The following is an 18,389-nucleotide window of genomic DNA, read 5'->3' as shown; positions in this document are numbered from 1 at the left end:
ATTATATAATAGTCTATTGTGATGTAATTTGCGATTTGTTTTCCCATTTTGATTTTGAGCTTTTGGCATTGAAATTTAATTTTTATGTGTTTGAATTTATCAGCCACTTCTTGTATATTTCCTGAAGATTTAAATCATAATAGGGCCTTCCCTTCTTGGAGATTATAAAATAAATTTTTCATGGTTTCCTTTAAAGCTTTTAAGATTTTATTTTTTTACATTTTAAAGTATTGATTCATCTAGGTTTTATCACTCTATGAAGTTTGAAAGCAGATTGAAATAACACTTTTGACAGATGACTTCTCAGCTATCCCATGGGCATTTATTAAATAAGCTATTTATTCCCTCACTGTCATTAGCCAATTACTTTGCCTGAATACAAGATTATCATTAAAAATCATTAATTTCTAGGCCTAAGAGTCACCCCCAAGAGAACCTCTTTTGTTGCTCACATGTGGCCTCTCTCTCTCAGCCAACACAACAAGCAAACTCACTGCCCTCCCCCTCTCTACATGGGACATGACTCCCAGGGGTGTGAACATTCCTGGAAATGTGGGACAGAGATCCTAGAATGAGCTGAGACTCAGCATCAAGGGATTGAGAAAACCTTCTCAACCGAAAGAGGGAAGAGAGAAATGAGACAAAATAAAGTGTCGGTGGCTGAGAGATTGTAAATAGAGTCGAGAGATTATCTTGGAGGTTATTCTTATGCATTAAATAGATATCACCTTTTTAAGGCATAACAGAGAGGCTGGAGGGAAGTGCCTGAAAATGCAGAGCTGTGTTCCAGTAGCCATGTTTCTTGAAGATGATTGTGTGATGATACAGCTTTCTCAGTGTGACTGTGTGATTGTGAAAACCTTGTATCTGATGCTTCTTTTATCTACCCTATAGACAGATGAGTAAAACATATGGATTAAAAATAAATAAATAATAGGGGGAACAAAAGTTAAAATAAATTTAATAGATTGAAATGCTAGTGTTCAATGAAAGTGATCATGAATTTTTTTCTGTTTTCTTTTTATTTCTTTTTCTGAATTGATGCAAATGTTCTAAGAAATGATCATGATGATGAATACCCAACTATGTGATGAAAAAAAAGAATGTTTGTATTGTATGTTGATTGGTTTTATTAATAAAAATTTTTTTTTTAATCATTAATTTTGAGTGACACATCAGCAAAAATAGCGTAGGCAGCTTCAAGGGCTCATCCCTTCACAGAAACATTGAAACATCAATCAGAAACTATCAGACTCAACTTTGTCAAACACAGGAAAACTGAAAAAGATTTACAGCAATAAGGAAGATACTAAATCATGAAAAAGGCAACCTATCTCCCTCTAACACAACTCGGCAGGTAAACTTGCTGCCTTCCCCCCTTATGGGACATGACTCGCAGGGTGTAAATCACCCTCTCAAGGTGGGACCTAACTTCTAGGGATGAGCCAGGACCTGGCATCATGGGATTGAGAAAGCCTTCTTGGTCAAAAGGGGGAAAAGAGAAATGAGACAAAATAAAGTTTCAGTGGCAGAGAGATTTCAAACAGTCCTGGAGGTTATTCTTATGCATCATATAGCTATCCGTTTTTAGTTTATGGTGTATTGGACTGGTGGAAGCAAGTACCAGAAACTGTTGAGCTGTGTTCCAGTAGCCCTGATTCTTGAAGACAGCTGTCTAGCTATACAGCTTTTACAACATAACCATGTGATTATGAAAACCTTGTGTCTGATTCTCCTTTTACCCAAGGTATAGACAGATGAGTAAAACATATGGATAAAAATAAATAATAAGTGTAATAAAGGGTTTAAAAAAATGTTGGGTAGATTGAAATAGTAGCAGTCAATGGGGGGGGGTAAGGTATGGGATGTATGAGTTTTTTCTTTTCATTTCTTTTGCTAGAGTGATGCAAATGTTCTAAAAATGATCATAGTGATGAATACACAATTGCAGAACGGGGTAAAAATAGAAAGGCAACCTAAAAAAGAGGCATTTAATGATATCCCTGTCAGATCATTGGCTGACCACTGAGATAATAGGACGAAGACTTTGGTGACTCCACGTGACGAGGAATACCAACTATGCAAAAATAGCTTGAAAAGGTCACTAAAAATTGATGCATTTAGCTCCCAACAGTAAATAACAGCAAACTGTAGGGAAGGAGAATCCATAGTGACCATATTACATTCATATAACTAGTTTCAAAAAAAAAATGCAAGGCATCCAAAGACACAGGAATGAATATCCCATTCAAAGGAAAAAAAATTAATTGACTGAACCATCTCTGAGGAAACTCATACATTGGACATACCAAAGACTGTCTTAAATATGCACAAACAGCTAAAGGAAACCAATGACAAAGAACTTAAGTAAACCAGGAAAATGATGCATGAATGAAATGAGTATGCCAAGTTAGGTAAAAAGGGACCTAACAGAATTTTTGCACTGAAAAGTAGAATAATTGATGAAAAAAAGAAGGAAGAAATGTAAGCAAGCCTAAGGAGCTTGTGAAGCACAGCGAAGCATTTGGAAGTGACAGAAGAAAGCGGAGGGCAAAAAGAATATTTGAAGAAATGGTGGCTGTAAACATCTCAAATCTGATACACAGCCAATAATCTCAACAAACTCTAAGTGGATAAATCCAAAGAGATCCTCACCACGACACATAATAACCCAACTGTCAAAAGACAAAGATAGGGCAGGCAATGGTGGCTCAGTGACAGAATTCTCATCTGCCCTGCTGGAGACCCGAGTTTGATTCCCGAGCCTGCCCATGCAAAAAAAGATACAATGCTAAGAGGAGGATTTTGGAAGGTGGTGAAGTAGGAAGCTCTGGGTGTCAGTGACTTCACCAAGACAACTATCGAACTGGAAAGAACTGTCTGAATCAACCATTTTGGAACTTCGGAACACTGTGCATCATCCAGGAAAGAGAAGAGCTGGAAGAAGAAACTGATAAAGATGGGTGAATTCGCCCCATACTCCTACTGTATGGCAGACAGCAGTGGGAACTGCAGACCAGCCTCCTCAGCAAGTGGGCTGGTGCCAGAGAAGGCTATAAAGACCCAGTCCTCCAAAATTCAGGGGAGGGGTATGTGTGGTCTGAACGTCGATAACTGCTTTTGTCCAGCTACTTCAGATCACCGGGTTACTGGCTCTGAGGACAATCATCGTTCCAGCCACCCTCAGGCAAAAGCAGCAGAGCAGTTTTAAAGAGGTACTACCTTCTTTTTCCAATTTTTTTCTTTGCATTCCCCACTTGGGAGCAAAAATAATTTGCAAAAGTCACAAATTGATGGTACAAGTCCTCAACAAAAAACAAAGGCAAAATAACCTGCAATCCCAGAGGAGTGGGGAAAATAGACTTCCAGAGTTATAACAAAATAATACTCAGGATGTCCAGATGACAAGAAAAAAAAAATACAAGACACAGAAACAAGAAAACATGGCTCATTCACAGGGCAAAAAGATTTTGCCAGAAACAATCCTTGAGGAAGTGGATACATTGGGACTATTAGTCAGGATTTAAGTCAAGTGCTTTAAAAATATTCACTGAGCTAAAGGAATCCAATTACAAAGAACTGAAGGAAATTAGGAAAACCTTGTCTGAACGAAATACAGAGATTGAAATTATAAAAAGGAATCAAATAGAAATTCTGGAGCTGCAAAGTTCAGTAATTGAAATGAAAAACTCACTGGACAGATTCAACAGCAGCTTTGAAAAGGCAGAAGAAAGGATCAGCAAATGTGAAGGCCAGACATTGAAATTATTTATTGTGAAAGCAGAAAGGAAAAATAATGGAGGAAAATAAACAGAGCTTGAGAAACCCATGGGACACCATCAAGTATACCAACATATACATCATGAGAGTACCAGAAGATAAGAAAGAGAGAAGGGAGAAGAATGAAGGGATTCATGAGGAAAATAATGAATGTCAGATAATATCTACATTTCAGTTAATAATAACCATTTTTAATTTTCCATTCTTAATCATTATTCTATGGTTGCATAAAGTATAGACATTAGGAAAGTGAGATAAGGAATACAATGGAACTCTGTATCATTTTTACAACTTTTCTGTAAGTCTCAAAATAGTTCAATATTTTAGCTTAAAAAAGGTATACAATTAGTTTTAAAAAAACTCTGGTTCCTCTAGATATTTACTAATTTTTCTTGTAATTTCTTCTTCAACCCACTAGTAGTTTAGCCTCCATGTATCTGTGAATTTTCCAGGCTTCCACCTGTTATTGACTTCTGACTTCATTTCATTATGATCCGAGAAAGTGTTTTGTATAATTTTGATATTCTCAAATTTACTGAGAACTGCTTTGTGCCCCAACATGTGGTCTACCCTGGAAAATAATCAATGAGAACATGACACCCAGGGAGTGAGACTGGACCTGGCATCATGGGAGTGAGAAAATCATCTTGACCAAAAGGGAGAAGAGAAATGAAATACAGTGGCTGATAGATTTCAAATAGAGCTAAGAGGTTATTCTTATAGAGTTTATTATTATGCAGTATATACATATCCCTTTTCAGTTTTTGGTGTATTGGAGCAGCTAGAGGGAAATACCTGAAACTATTGAACTGTAACCCAATAGCCTTGATTTTTGAAGATGACTGAATAACTAGAGATTTTAAGGTGTGAACATGTGTCAAAACTGTGACTTGGTGATGAATACACAGCTGTGTGATCATATTGTGAGCCATTGATTTACACAATGTATAGAATGTTTGTATTTCAAGAATGTTTGCATGTTTTTTGTTAAGGTTTACAATAAAAATATATTTAAAAAAACAACAACCTAGTGACTGACCCTTCTTTTATCTAGTATATTGGCAGATAAGTAAGAAAAAAAAGACAAAAATAAATAGATAAGCGACAAGGGGTGTGGGTTATGGGATGTTTGGGGTGTTCTTTTTCACTTTTGTTTTTATTTTTATTATTATTTTGATTGTTTTTGGATAATGAAAATGTTCAAAAAACTACTGAAATGATGAATGCAAAGCTTTATGATGATACTGTGAACCACTGATTATACACTTTGAATGATTAAATCTCAATTAAAAAATCATTGAAGAAAAGAAAAGGAAAAGGCTTATAAGAATATTTGAATAAAGGTCCATTTTATACTCTAGGGAGTAATTACTAAATATTGTAAAGGTACCAGTTCCTTCTAAATTAATAAGTATCTTCAATGCAACAAAATATAAATCTATATTTAGCTCAACTTTTTTAGAATGTGATAACCTTATTCTACTTGGAACAATTAAAGTTCATGAAGAGCTAGGTCAATCAAAAAAATAAAAGAACACCATGTCCCGCTCCCACCCCATGCCCCACCACATGCCCGCCTTGTGCCATGTTCCATGCCCACACTGCTTCCCATGGCCACCCCATGCCACACCAGTGCCACACCGTGACCCCATCATACACTCTGCACCCCTGCCCTTGCACTTTGTGCCCTGGCCACACTCCACACCACACCCCACAGCCCCCACACATTGCCTCTCACCTTACTCTACCTCATGTCCCATACCATGCCTAGCCAGCAGGCATTTACAGATGCTGTGGACAGGGACAGCTGACATACCCAGTTCCACAACCCAAGGTATTTCCAACATGGAGGCTGGGAGTCACCAGTCCCATTGTGCCCACAAATGGAATCTCTGCTGAGGTACACACTGCCCACCCCCATGCTTTCAGCATGCAATGGGACCAGTAGACCTGGGTGGCATTGCAGCAGGTCTCCATCTGCCTCAGCCAGTTCCACAGGTGGAGAGAGGTGGGCCTGAAGGAAAGAGGAAGCCCAAGAATGCCATCTGTTGGGAAAAATGGAAAGTGCAATCTGGCAAACTGCCTACCTGCCTAGCTTTCAACAGACCCTCCAGGAGAGTTGCATTCCCTGCATGATGAACCAAGTGCAAAAGGAGATCTTCAATGCAAATCAGGTGACTGTGGGAAATCGACTTCCAAAATAACCCTATTAAGGTAATCAATGCCTCAAAGCCAACTTACAGTCACAAAGCATATGAAGATGCAGGTAGATACAGCCCAGCCAAATGACCAAATTGAAACAATGGAGGAGACACAGACTCTGGAATAACTAATCAAAGAAGTTCATACAAATCTCCTAAATAAATTCAATGGGTTGGCTAATGACATAAAGTAGATGAAGAAGACACTAGAAAAGAATAAGGAAGAATTTGGAAGAATAAGTCAAAATATGACAGATATCACAGAGATGAAAGATACAGTAGACCAAATTAAAAATCTATTAGAGACATACGACAAAAGATTTGAAGAGGCAGAGGTAAGAATAAGCAAACTAGAGGACAGGACAGTTGAATTCAAATGCACAAACGTACAAACGGAAAAAAAAGATAGAAATACTTGAATCGGATCTCAGGGAAATGATGGACAACACAAACTGCACAAATATAAGAATCACTGGTGTTACAGAAGGAGAAGAGAAAATGGCTAGGAAGATAAGTTGAGAAGATAAAGGGGAAACAGAGAACAAGGAAATAGAGAACTTAAACAATTTGATAAATGAATTAGACCTAACAGATACATTTAGATAGATAGATCGCTACACCCCAAAACACCAGGATATGCATTCTTCTCTACGCTCATGGAACATTCTCCAGGACAGATCATTCGCTGGGGCATAAAACAGGTCTTTATAAATTTAAAGGATTCCAATTATTTCAAAGTACTTTCTCTGATCACAACGGAATGAAGCTGGAAATCATTAACCTCCAAAGAGTTAGAACTTTCACCAATAAATGGAAAGTAAATAATGCTGTCTTAAACAATCAGTGGGTCAAAAAGAAATTGCAAGAGAAATAAAAATGAAAGCTTAAACAGGGACAACTCATTCTGCCATATTAAGACCTATTACAAAGGCATAGTGATGCAAACAGTATCTTTGGCAAAAAAAAAAAAAAAAAACACATGAGATTGGATGCCCAGAACAGAACAGAAAGCTCAGAGACAGAAAGGTAAATAGGTGAAAAGTTAACATCTGGTAAAGAAGAACCCCCAAAACTCTGGGCAACAGACACTGTATAAACAAAGTAATAAGCAAAACCAACTTTATCAAATATGAAAATGTTTTAGAAGGTACAGTAATGAAGACTTCTTGGCATTTGTGTATGAAAATATAAATAAATGGAACAGAACAGTCAAGAAATAAACCTCATATATAAATAAATTTTTGTTATTGCTTAAAATCATTTAAAAGCATAAGGCAAATGCAGAATATTCATTAAATACTGGTAGAACAATTAGCCATTTGGAGAAAAATATAAAGCGGATTTTTACCTCAGTCTTTATATTAAAATAGATTTTACATGAAGCAAGAGATTAACTTTAAAGATGAAACCATAAACACATTCGAGGAAAATGAACAAGAGTTTCATATTTTCATATTAGAGTGCGAAAGACTTTTTCAAGCATGGTTTAAATTGAATAGAAGCTATCAAAGAAACAATAAATTAGTTTGGCTACAAATAAATTAACCAAAACCAAAAATAAATTGGAAAAAAAGTTTGCATGCCTGGTGGAGGACTAATTTTTTACTACATAAAGAGTTTGTTAAATTGATAAAACAAAACTGAGAAAAATCCAAAGAAATGGGACAAGTTATGCAAATTAACATTTTACAGAAAAAAAATACATGACTTCTCAACAGGTGAAAACAATGCTCAAGCTACTCATATTTAAAGAGATGTCCATTTAAAAAAATGAAGAGCTATAATTCACATATCTTATTGGCAAAAGTTTAAGAATTTGATGTTGCACACTGTTAGGATACAGGAAAACCTGCTTTCTCAAAATTTGTTTGTGGGAGCTGTTAAATTGCAATACTTCAAATCACCTTTGATTTAGCAACTGCTCTTCTCGGAATTTGTCTTGCAGAGACACACATGACAGCAAGCTTAATGTGCATGGATACTTACTACTCAGTTTCTTTTAGCAAAAGACTGGAAAGAATCCAAATTTCCATCAAAGGGGAAGGCTTAGATAACATTATCTGGCAGAATACTATACAGCTATCGTAAAGGAGGAAGTGGGCATCACTTGTCCTATCACACACTGCAGGCTGGTGGGTAAATCAGTACATAAACTCTGGAAGGCGGTTCAGCAATAACTATTGTAATGGAAAATGTTCATGCAAATGAATTCAACAGAGGGATGGGCCAGGTAGACTATGGAAAGATATCCAGCACACAGAAAGAAAGATGTAGGTCCATATGTATAGACATGAAAGAGATAACTTCTCGTATGAAAATAAATGAAAGGAATGTAAATATTCAGAAATACAAAGAGAAAAACCTGGAAGTGCATATAAAAAATTGACACCTCTGGAAATTCCTCAGAAAATACGGAGTGGATTTTGAGTAGGTAACAAAAGTGCCCCTACTCTTCTTTAAGACGTTTTGCTGTGTGCAAGAAACACTACAACAAAAGCATTCATTCCAGTCATTGTTTTTGCAATGCAAAATTAACTTTCCAGGGTGGGCAATGGTGCCACAGTGGCAGAGTTCTCGCCTGCCATGCTGGAGACCCAGGTTCGATTCCAAGTGCCTGCCCATGCAAAAAAAAATAATAATAACTTTCAAAAACTTATATTTAAAAAAAAAATAAAAGATATTGAAGACAGAGACAAACAAAGGAAGATTGAGCAAAACCAGAGAAATTATGAGTATGTAAATGTTGGGATAAAGCTGGCATTTTCTGGAAGGACACACAAGAAACCATTGAAGGCATTAATCCATCATGGCCAAACCAACTGAAAGATCTTTCCTGTCCCCACCTGGGGAGTAGAGCCAATGGGAAGGGCTTAGAGGACAAGGAACTGAACTTACACTCACCATTCAATCTCCTCGGACTGGCGGTCCCTCAGGAGCTCTCTCACCTCCTGCCGGCAGCGCTCCTGGTATTCCGGGTGCTTTGCAAGGTTATACAGGACCCAGGAGAGGCCGCTGGCTGTGGTGTCATGGCCTGGGGGTGGGGAGGGGGCAGCCAGGTAAGCTTGAGTCTCTGGGCAGTTTCAGCACCACTGCGTGGACAGCTCCCTTGCCTGGAAGCCCTCAAGGAGGATGGGGGCAGATGGATGCAGAGTGGTCCACCCACCAAGTCCCTGGGATGGAGAGACTCCATACTCCTACCGCAATCCCAAGTTGGGACCCTCACCCTCGAACATGAAGGTGTCAGCCTCTGCCCGGATGTCCTCATCTGACAGTACCTGCCCACCTTCATCCTGGAGAGAAGGCAAAAAAAAAAAAAAAAACCCTAACTCTTAAAGCTTCTAGGCTTAAGTTGAAAGAGATACCTCTCATAACATCCCCATAACCCATGCCCCAGCACAGTCTTCCTTCTTGTCTCCTTGCCCCCCTTCTCTTTCCTCTTCCAGGTAAAGTTCCACAGAGTGACCTCTAGCACACATCTCTTCCCCATCTCTCCCCTCCTCAAACACCTTCCATGGATCTCCAGTGCACTGAGAATCCAATCCAAGCTCAGCGATATGTCATTTGAAATTGGGTCCTGCCCTCCTCTCTAACTCAGATTTCAGAGAAGCCCACCTTGGTCAGCAGGAGCACGTCGATGAAGTCCAGCGTCTTGGTCCTGGCCTTGTCCATGAGGAAGTCATCAGCGCCCTGGTCGGGGAGGGTGCGGCGCCGCTCCTGGATGACGGCGTCCGTGAAGTCGTGCACCAGCCGGCAGGCCCTGCGGAAGCGCTGCCCGTCGGGGGTGAGGTGGTACAGGAAATCTGAGTGCAGGAAGACCTGCTGGTGCCGTTTCATCACGAGGGCGCTGAGCTCCAAGATGGCGGCAATATATTCGCTGGGCTTCCTGCAGGACCAAGGCAGAGAAGGAGGCACATGAAGCCCTGGGAGCACTGACACCCATAAATCTCAGAAGCACAGCCTGTCCAAGTTTGCATCTCCCCCTGCATGCCAATCCCGATGAGCTTCCTCCATTTCTCCAGACCTCCAGAGCAGAGCTTGGACGCCATGCACCTCTCCTCTCTCTCCTTTCCATTCTTCTTGGATTTCTCCCATATCTGTCTCATCATCTCCTCCAAACCCAGGACTTCTCTACAAGGTCTCATTGCATCCAGTGTCAATCCCACAGCCCTTCCACCCCAGCATCAAATTTCTGCAGTTCAGCTCTATGTCCCTCATTGGTTCAAACACTTTCCATAGTCCCCTGAAAACTTCAGTACAAAGTTCATATCCCTTTGCCTGACTTTTTTTTTTAATTGAGGTTAAATTCACATAACACAAAATTAGCCAATATATAGCATACTGTTCAATGACCTTTAGTACATTCACAAAGTTGTGCAGCCATCGCTTCTACGGTTTCAAAACATTTTCATCAACTCCAAAGGAAGACCCAAATGTGTTAAGCAGTCACTCCCCGTTTCCTGCTTCCGCAAGCCCCTGTCTCTGTGGATTTGCCTATTCTGGACATTTCATAAAAATAGAGCCATATAACATATAATCTTTGGGGTCTGGCTTCTTTCAGCCAGGATCATGTTTTCTAGGTTCATCCATGTTTAGCATGTGTTTGAACTTCATTCCTTGCTAAGGCTGAATAATATTGCATTGTACTGAGAGACCACATTCATTTATCCATTCATTTTTTGATGGATACTTGGGTTGTTTCCACCTTTTGACGATTGTGAATAGTGCTGTTATGAACATTTATATACAAGCTTTTGCTTAAATATCTGTTTTCAGTTCTTTTAAGTGGAGTAGAATTGTTGCATCACATTTTATATTTAACTTATTGAGGAATTGCCAAGGTGTTTTTTTAGAGGTGCAACATTTTATGTTCCCAGCAGAAATGCATAAGGGTTGCAAGTTCTCCATATCCTCACCAACCCTTGTTACTTTTCATTATTTTAAAATAATAATAATTATTATTATTATAGGTATCCTAGTAAGTGTGAAGTTGTATGTCAATGTGTGTTTGATTTGCGTTTCCTTCATGATTAGTGAGTGATGTTGAGCTCTTTTCATGTGCGTATTGGCCATTTATAAATCTTGTTTGTAGAAAGGTCTATTCAAGTCATCTGCCTTTTAAAAAATTATTTTTTATTGTGAAATATAACACAGATACAAAAAAGCAATAAATTTCAAAGCACATCATAACAAATAGTTACAGAACATATTGCAGAGTTTGGTATGTGTTACAGTTCCACAATTTCAGATTTTTCCTTCTAGCTGCTCTAAGACACTGGTGACTAAAAGAAATATCAATATAACGATTCAGCAGTCTTATACGCATTTATACTCATAATTTATAACTCATTTATACTCATAAATCCTATCTTCTTTGTTAACTCCTCCTTCTCCTTTGGTCCTTCTCCTAATCTTTAGAGGTATTTAGGCTCTTCCCTTTCTAATTTTTTCATGTTGGTTAGGGTTGTGGATAATATGGGTTGTGGGATGGAACTAGTTGATGTTCTTGGAGAGGCTGGCCCCTCTGGGTTTCAGGATTTATCTGACCTGGAAACCATCTGGAGGTTGCAGGTTTCTAGGAAGTAATCACAGTGCATAGAACCTTTGTAAAATCATGAATAGAACTCTAGGTATTCTTTAGGGTCAACAAAAATGGTTTTGTTTCGGGCTTCACAGACTAGTAATCAACAATATCTAGCTAAAGGTTACAGAGAGTAGCTTCCAGAATAGCCTCTGGACTCTATTTGAGTTCTCTCAGCCACTGATACCTTATATGCTACAATTCTTATCCATCCTTTGGTCAGAAAGGTATTGTCAATCCTATGGTGCCAGGGTTAGGCTCATCCCTGGGAGTCATGTCCCACATTGCCAGGGAGATTTTCACCCCTGGATGTCATGTCCCACATAGTGGGGAGGGTAATGATTTTCCTTGCAGAGTTGGATCTGCCTCTTTTTTAATTGAGTTGCTCATCTTTTTGTTGTTGAGTTTCAGTTCTTTTCATATTCTGGATACTAGACCCTTGTCAGATTTATGAATTGCAAATGTTTCTACCCAATTGGTAGGTTGTCTTTTCACATTCTTGATAGTGCCCATTGATGCACAGAAGATCTTAATTGATCCAGCTTTTCTTTTGTTGTTTGTGCTTTTAGTGTCATTTCTAAAATTCCATTACTATTTTTATTTTTTGGTTTTATATTAGAGGACTTGTAAGTTTATGGAAAATTCATGCATAAATACAGAATTCCCATATATCACCCTATTATTAACACCTAACAGTAGTGTGGTACTGTTATTACAATTCACAAAAGAACATTTTTATGATTGTGCTATTATTGTAAATGATAGTCCATCATTTACAATAGGGGTTCACTGTTTGTGCTGTATGGTCCTATGTCCTTTTTAATTTTTATTCTAGTAGCATATATACAAACAACATTGTTAAATTCAAGGTTATGAATATTTGCTCCTTTAGTTTCTTCAAAGAGTTTTACAGTTCTAGCTCTTCTATTTGGGTCTTTGATTCATTTTGAGTTTATTTTTGTATGTGTATATGAAATAGGCATCCAACTTCATTCTTTTGCATGTTAATGTCCAGTTGTCTTAGCATCGTTTGTTGAAAAGACCATCGTTTTCTCCATTGAATATACTTAGCACCTCCATTAGTTTGCAAGCTATCAGGATGCAACATACCCAAACTGGAATGGCTTTTATAAAGGGAATTTAATAAGTTGCAAGTTTACAGTTCTAAGCCCATAAAAACATCCAAACTAAGGCATCCAAGTAAAGCTACCTTAATTCAAGAGAGGCTGATGGGTCTAGAGCACCTCTGTCAGCTGGGAAGTCACGTGGCTGGCATCTGCCGGCCCCTTGCTCCTGGGCTCCCTTGCTTTGAACCTCTGTTCCTGTGGGGGGTTCCTCACTCTCCTTCTCTGAGGCTGGCTTTCATCTCCTGGCTTCCCTTGGCTCTCTCCAGGCTCTGGCTTGCTTAACATCTCATGGCAATGCCTGCTGGGCTCCAAGCACCTCCATTCATGTCTCTGTTCTCCATGTGTCTGCATCTGTGCCAGCTCTGCTCTATAGTTTCTGTTGGCTCCATCATTTCTAAACTCTCTCCAAAATGTTTCCTCTTTTAAAGATCTCTGCTAACTAATCAAGACGCATCTTGACTGGCTGGAGTCACATCTTCATCTAATCAAAAGGTCACACCCACAATTGAGCATGCCACATCTCTGTGAAGACAATCTAATCAAAGTTTTTCCACCCTTCAGTATTGAATCAGAATTGGAAGAAATGGCTGCTCTGACAAGATTGAATCAAGAGTAAAATATGGCTTTTCTGGGGTGCATAATACTTTCAAACTGGCACAGCACCCTTGTCAAAAATCAATTGATCATAGATGTATAGGATTATTTCTGAGCTTCCAATTTTAATCCATTGGTCTTCCTTTGCATGAACAGAGAATGCCTTTCCATTTATTTAGATCTTCATTAATTTATTTCATCAGTGTTTTGTAGTTTTCCATGTACAAGTGTTTTTCAATGTACAAGTCTTGTGCCACCTTACTTAAATTTACTCTGAGGTGTGTTTTTCATGTTGATGCTATTGTAAATGAACTGTTTCTTATTTTAACATTTGGATCACTCATTGCTAGTGTATAGAAGACAACTCATTTTGTGTATCAAACTTGCATCCTATAACTTTCTGGGTTCATTTATTAACTCTAATAGTTTTGGAAGTTTTTTTAGGATTTTCTGCACACAGGACCATGTCATCTGTGAATAAAGATAATTTCACTTCTTCCTTCCCAATCTGGATGGCTTTTATTTCTCTTTCTTCCCTAATAACTCAGGCTAGAACTTCCAGTTTTGAAGGCAATGCTGACAGCAGCCTTTCTTGTTCTATTCATGATATTAGAAGAAAGCTTCCCATCTTTCTCCATTGAGTGCATTATTAACTGCGGATTTTTCATAAATATCTTTAATCATGTTGATGGAATTACTTCTTATTCCTAGTTTGTTGAGTGTCTTTATTATGAAGTACTTTGGGATTTTTTTCAAATGCTTTTTCTGCATCAATTGAGATGATCATTTGATTTTTTCCATCATTTTATTCACCACATTAATGGTGATTGATTTTTATATGTTGAACCATCTTTGCATTCCTGGAAGAAATTCCATTGATCACGGTGTATAATCTTCTCAGTATGGTGCTGGATCCAGTTACTAGTATTTTTTTTTAATTTTTTATTAATTAAAAAAATTACAAGAAACACAAACATTCCCAACACATACACTCAGCAATTCACAATATCATCACATAGTTGCATATTCATCATCATGATCATTTCCCAGAACATTAGCATCAATTCAGAAAAAGAAATAAAAAGACAACAGAAAAATATAACAAACAGAAAAAAAAATTTACATGCCATACCCCTTACTGATCCCTTTCATTGATCACTGGCATTTCAAACTAAATCTATTTTAACATTTGTTCCCCCTATTATTTATTTTTATTCCATATGTTCCTCTCGTCTGTTGACAAGGTAGATAAAAGGAGCATTAGACACAAGGTTTTCACAATCACATAGTTACATTGTGAAAGCTATATCATTATACAATCGTCATCAAGAAACATGGCTACTGGAACACAGCTCTACAGTTTCAGGCAGTTCCCTCCAGCCTCTCCATTACATCTTGGATAACAAGGTGATATCTACTTAATGCATAAGAATAACCTCCAGGATAACCTTTTGACTCTGTTTGGAATCTCTCAGCCATTGACACTTTGTCTCATTTCCCTCTTCCCCCTTTTGGTAGAGAAGGTTTTCTCAATCCCTTGATGCTGGGTCTCAGTTCATTCTAGAGTTTTTCTCAATCCCTTGATGCTGAATTTCAGCTCATCCTGGGATTTCTGTCCCACGTTTCCAGGAAGATCCACACCCCTGGTAGTCATGTCACACATAGACAGGGGGAGGGTGGTGAATCTGCTTGCTGTGTTGACTGGAGTGAGAGGCCACATCTGAGCAACAAAAGAGGTTCTCCTGGGGGTGACTCTTAGGCTTAATTTTAAGTAGGCTTGACCTATCCCCTGTGGGGTTAAGTTTCATATGAACAAACCCCAAGACTGGGGCTTAGCCTATAGCTTTGGTTGTCCACACTGCCTGTGAGAACATCAAGAATTTCACTTGGGGAAGTTGAGTTTTCCCCCATTCTCACCATTCCCTGAAGGGGACTTTGCAAATACTTTTCCACTCACTGATCAAATCACTCTGGGATTCATCAGGGCATCACCTGGACAAACCAACAAAATCTCATGTCCTATACAAAGTTCCATGTACTTAAGGTGTTCAATCAACTATCTACATAAGTTATATTAGAAGATGCACTAGTCAAAGTATAGATTTGTACCAAATAAACATTTTTTGCTTTAGTCTCACACATTAGTTGAAATTTTAAAATATTAAGTACCACTTATTTTCAGCACACTGCAGTAATGACATTCTTTTGTTCTTCCTCATGAAAAAAACATTTTTTAAATTTGTACATTTAGTCACTATCATTATACACTCTAGGCATTCCTAGATTACACCATCTCAATCTTTATTGTTTATCTTTCTTTGTGATTTCATTTATGCCCCAGCCCTCCTCCCTCTATCATTCTCATATGCAGCTTCATTCAGTGTTTTAACATAATTGTATTACAGTTAGGTAATATTGTGCTGTCCATTTCTGAGTTTTTATATTCAGTCCTGTTGCACAATCTGTATCCCTTCAGCTCCAATTACCCAATATCTTACCCTATTTCTATCTCCTGATGGTCTCTGTTACCAAGGAAATATTCCAAGTTTATTCACTAATGTCAGGTCATATCAGTGAGACCATACAGTATTTGTCCTTTTGGTTTTGGCTAATCACACTCAGCATAACGTCCTTAAGGTCCATTCATGTTGTTACATACTTTATAACTTTATTCTGTCTTACAGTTGCATAATATTCCATCTTATGTAAATGTCACAGTTTGTTTAGCCAACTGTCTGTTGATGGACATTTTGGCTGTTTCCGTCTCTTGGTAATTGTTAATAATGCTGCTATAAACATTGGTGTGTAAATGTCTATTTGTGTCCTTGGCCTCATGTCCTTTGAGTAGAGATGGCATATAGATGGGTCCTGTTTTTTAATTCATTCTGCCAGACTATGTCTTTTGACTGGAGAGTTTAATCCATTAACATTCAGTGTTATTACTGCATGGGTAGTACTTTATTCTACTATTTTGCCTTCTGGATTTTGTATGTCATATCTAATTTTCCTTCTTTTTACCTTTACTCATAGTCTTCCTTTCTACACTCTTCTCCACACCTCTCTCTTCTGTCTTCGTATCTGTCTCTAGTGTTCCCTTTAGTATTTCTTGCAGAGCTGGTCTCTTGGTCACAAATTCTGTCATTGATTTTTTGTCTGAAAATGTTTTAATTTCTCCCTCATTTTTGAAGGATAATTTTTCTGGATATAGAATTCTTGGTTGGCAATTTTTCTCTTTTAATAATTTAAATATATTATCCCACTGTCTTCTCGCCTCCACGGTTTCTGCTGAGGGATCTGCGCATAGTCTTATTGGGCTTCCCTTATATGTGATGGATTGCTTTTCTCTTGCAGCTTTCAAGATCTTCTCTTTTTCTTTGACCTCTGACATTCTGATTATTAAATGTCTTGGAGTATGTCTATTTGGATCTATTCTCTTTGGGGTACACTGCACTTCTTGAATCTGTAATTTTAAGTCTTTCATAAGAGTTGGGAAATTTTCAGTGATAATTTCCTCCATTAGTTTTTCTCCTCCTTTTCCCTTCTCTTCTCCTTCTGGGACACCACAACACGTATATTCTTGCACTTCATATTGTCTTTCAATTCCCGGAGTCCCTGCTCACATTTTTCCATTTTTTTCCCTATAGTTTCTGTTTCTTGTCGGATTTCAGATGTTCCGCCCTCCAGTTCAGAAATCCTATGTTCTGTCTCTCAAAATCTACCATTGTAGGTTTCCATTGTTTTTTCCTCTCTTCTACTGTGTCTTTCATTCCCATAAGTTCTGTGATTTGTTTTTTTCAGACTTTCAGTTTCTTCTTTTTGTTCATTCCTTGTCTTCTTTATATCCTCCCTCAATTCACTTATTTGTTTTTTGATGAGGTTTTCCATGTCTGTTTGTACATTCTGAATTAATTGTTTCAGCTCCTGTATGTCATTTGAATTGTTGGTTTGTTCCTTTGACTGGGCCATATCTTCAACTTTCCTAGTGTGATTTGTTATTTTTTGCTGGTGTCTAGGCATTTAATTACCTTAATTAGTTTATTCTGGAGATTGCTTTCACTTCTTTTATCTAGGTTTTTCTTGCTGGATGAATTTTTTGTCTATCTGTTCTTTGACATTCCGTTCAGCTTTATCTGGACCTTTAGCTTAAGTTTTGTTTAACACAGGAGAATTTTTCAGTTCTTGTTTTCTTGTTTCTTGCCCTGCTTGTGTGGTGCCTTCCCCCACACACACACTTAGGAGGGTCTACTTACATATTATAGACCCCAGCCAGATTTTCCCAGACCAAACTGGCCTCCTATCAGGAGGGAAGAGTCACCTGTGTCGGTTTTCCCTGAGGGTGAGACCCAGCAGGTTGAAAGACTTTCCTGTGAAGTCTCTGGACTCTGTTTTTCTTATCCTGCCCAGTATGTGGCGCTTGTCTGCCTGCAGGTCCCACCAGCATAAGATGATGAGGTGCCTTTAACTTTGGCAGACTCTCCCTGCTGGGGGCGTGGTGGAGACAGAGGAGAGGTTGTAGGCTGGTTTTAATGGCTTCAAATTACCAAGCCCTGGTGTCTGACTTCCTTGATGGAGGGATTCCACCTGGGTGGGGCTTCACCCCTCCCCTGGGGAAGGCACAAGCTCCAGATAAGCCCCCAAAAGAGCTCCCTTCTGCCTATGCCTGGGGCAGTTGCAGCCTGAGAAGCCCTGCCACTGTATCCAGAGGCAGTCAAGCCTTTATAGATACACAGCCACAAAAACCTCTGTTTCCTTCTTTTTTTTTTCCCCCTTTTTCTGTCAGTCCTGGCCCCTTGGTGCCGGGGCAAAAATGAGCAACCTCCGCTTTGATCAGGTTCACCTAAGCTGGGGGCCTATTTTTAGTAGTCAGAATTTGTTAATTAGTTCCACAATTGGCGATTGATTGTGCCCAGTCCCTGCTGCTGGTAAAGTCCTTTTCTTTCCCCTCTGGGAAGCGGCCTGTGGGGGAGGGGCACTGGCTGCCGCAGCTTTGGGAACTCAGGGTTCTGGGGGGTGCTTGCAGCCAGTCCAGCTGGTCCAGACCTGGGTACGCTGTGTGTCTGGTCACTGACGTGGCCCCAGGAGCTGTTCTGTACTGTTTCTGGTTATTTA

At 38.8% G+C, this 18,389-nt stretch overlaps 2 protein-coding genes across 6 annotated transcripts in view; both read right to left on the bottom strand.

Moving 5' to 3' along the window:
* Window positions 1–18,389, bottom strand: part of LOC143650760 (cytochrome P450 4F3-like) — a 33,602-nt gene that overhangs the window by 4,301 nt on the left and 10,912 nt on the right. For all 5 annotated transcript variants that reach the window (XM_077121950.1, XM_077121947.1, XM_077121946.1 and 2 more), the window contains 3 exons: window positions 9,594–9,864; window positions 9,205–9,271; window positions 8,883–9,012 (listed from right to left, as the gene is read on the bottom strand). In XM_077121950.1, the coding sequence (XP_076978065.1) occupies window positions 8,883–9,012; window positions 9,205–9,271; window positions 9,594–9,864 (468 nt within the window). The remainder of the gene's footprint in view (window positions 1–8,882; window positions 9,013–9,204; window positions 9,272–9,593; window positions 9,865–18,389) is intronic.
* The window catches only part of LOC143650761 (cytochrome P450 4F2-like), a 66,490-nt gene that overhangs the window by 39,708 nt on the left and 8,393 nt on the right, over window positions 1–18,389 (bottom strand). The window lies entirely within an intron of this gene.

This window comes from Tamandua tetradactyla, chromosome 11, assembly GCF_023851605.1.
Source record: "Tamandua tetradactyla isolate mTamTet1 chromosome 11, mTamTet1.pri, whole genome shotgun sequence".
Classification (NCBI taxonomy): Eukaryota; Metazoa; Chordata; class Mammalia; order Pilosa; family Myrmecophagidae; genus Tamandua; species Tamandua tetradactyla.
The sequence above is the reverse complement of the archived record's forward strand: the minus strand, read 5'-3'. Positions and strand labels throughout refer to the sequence as shown.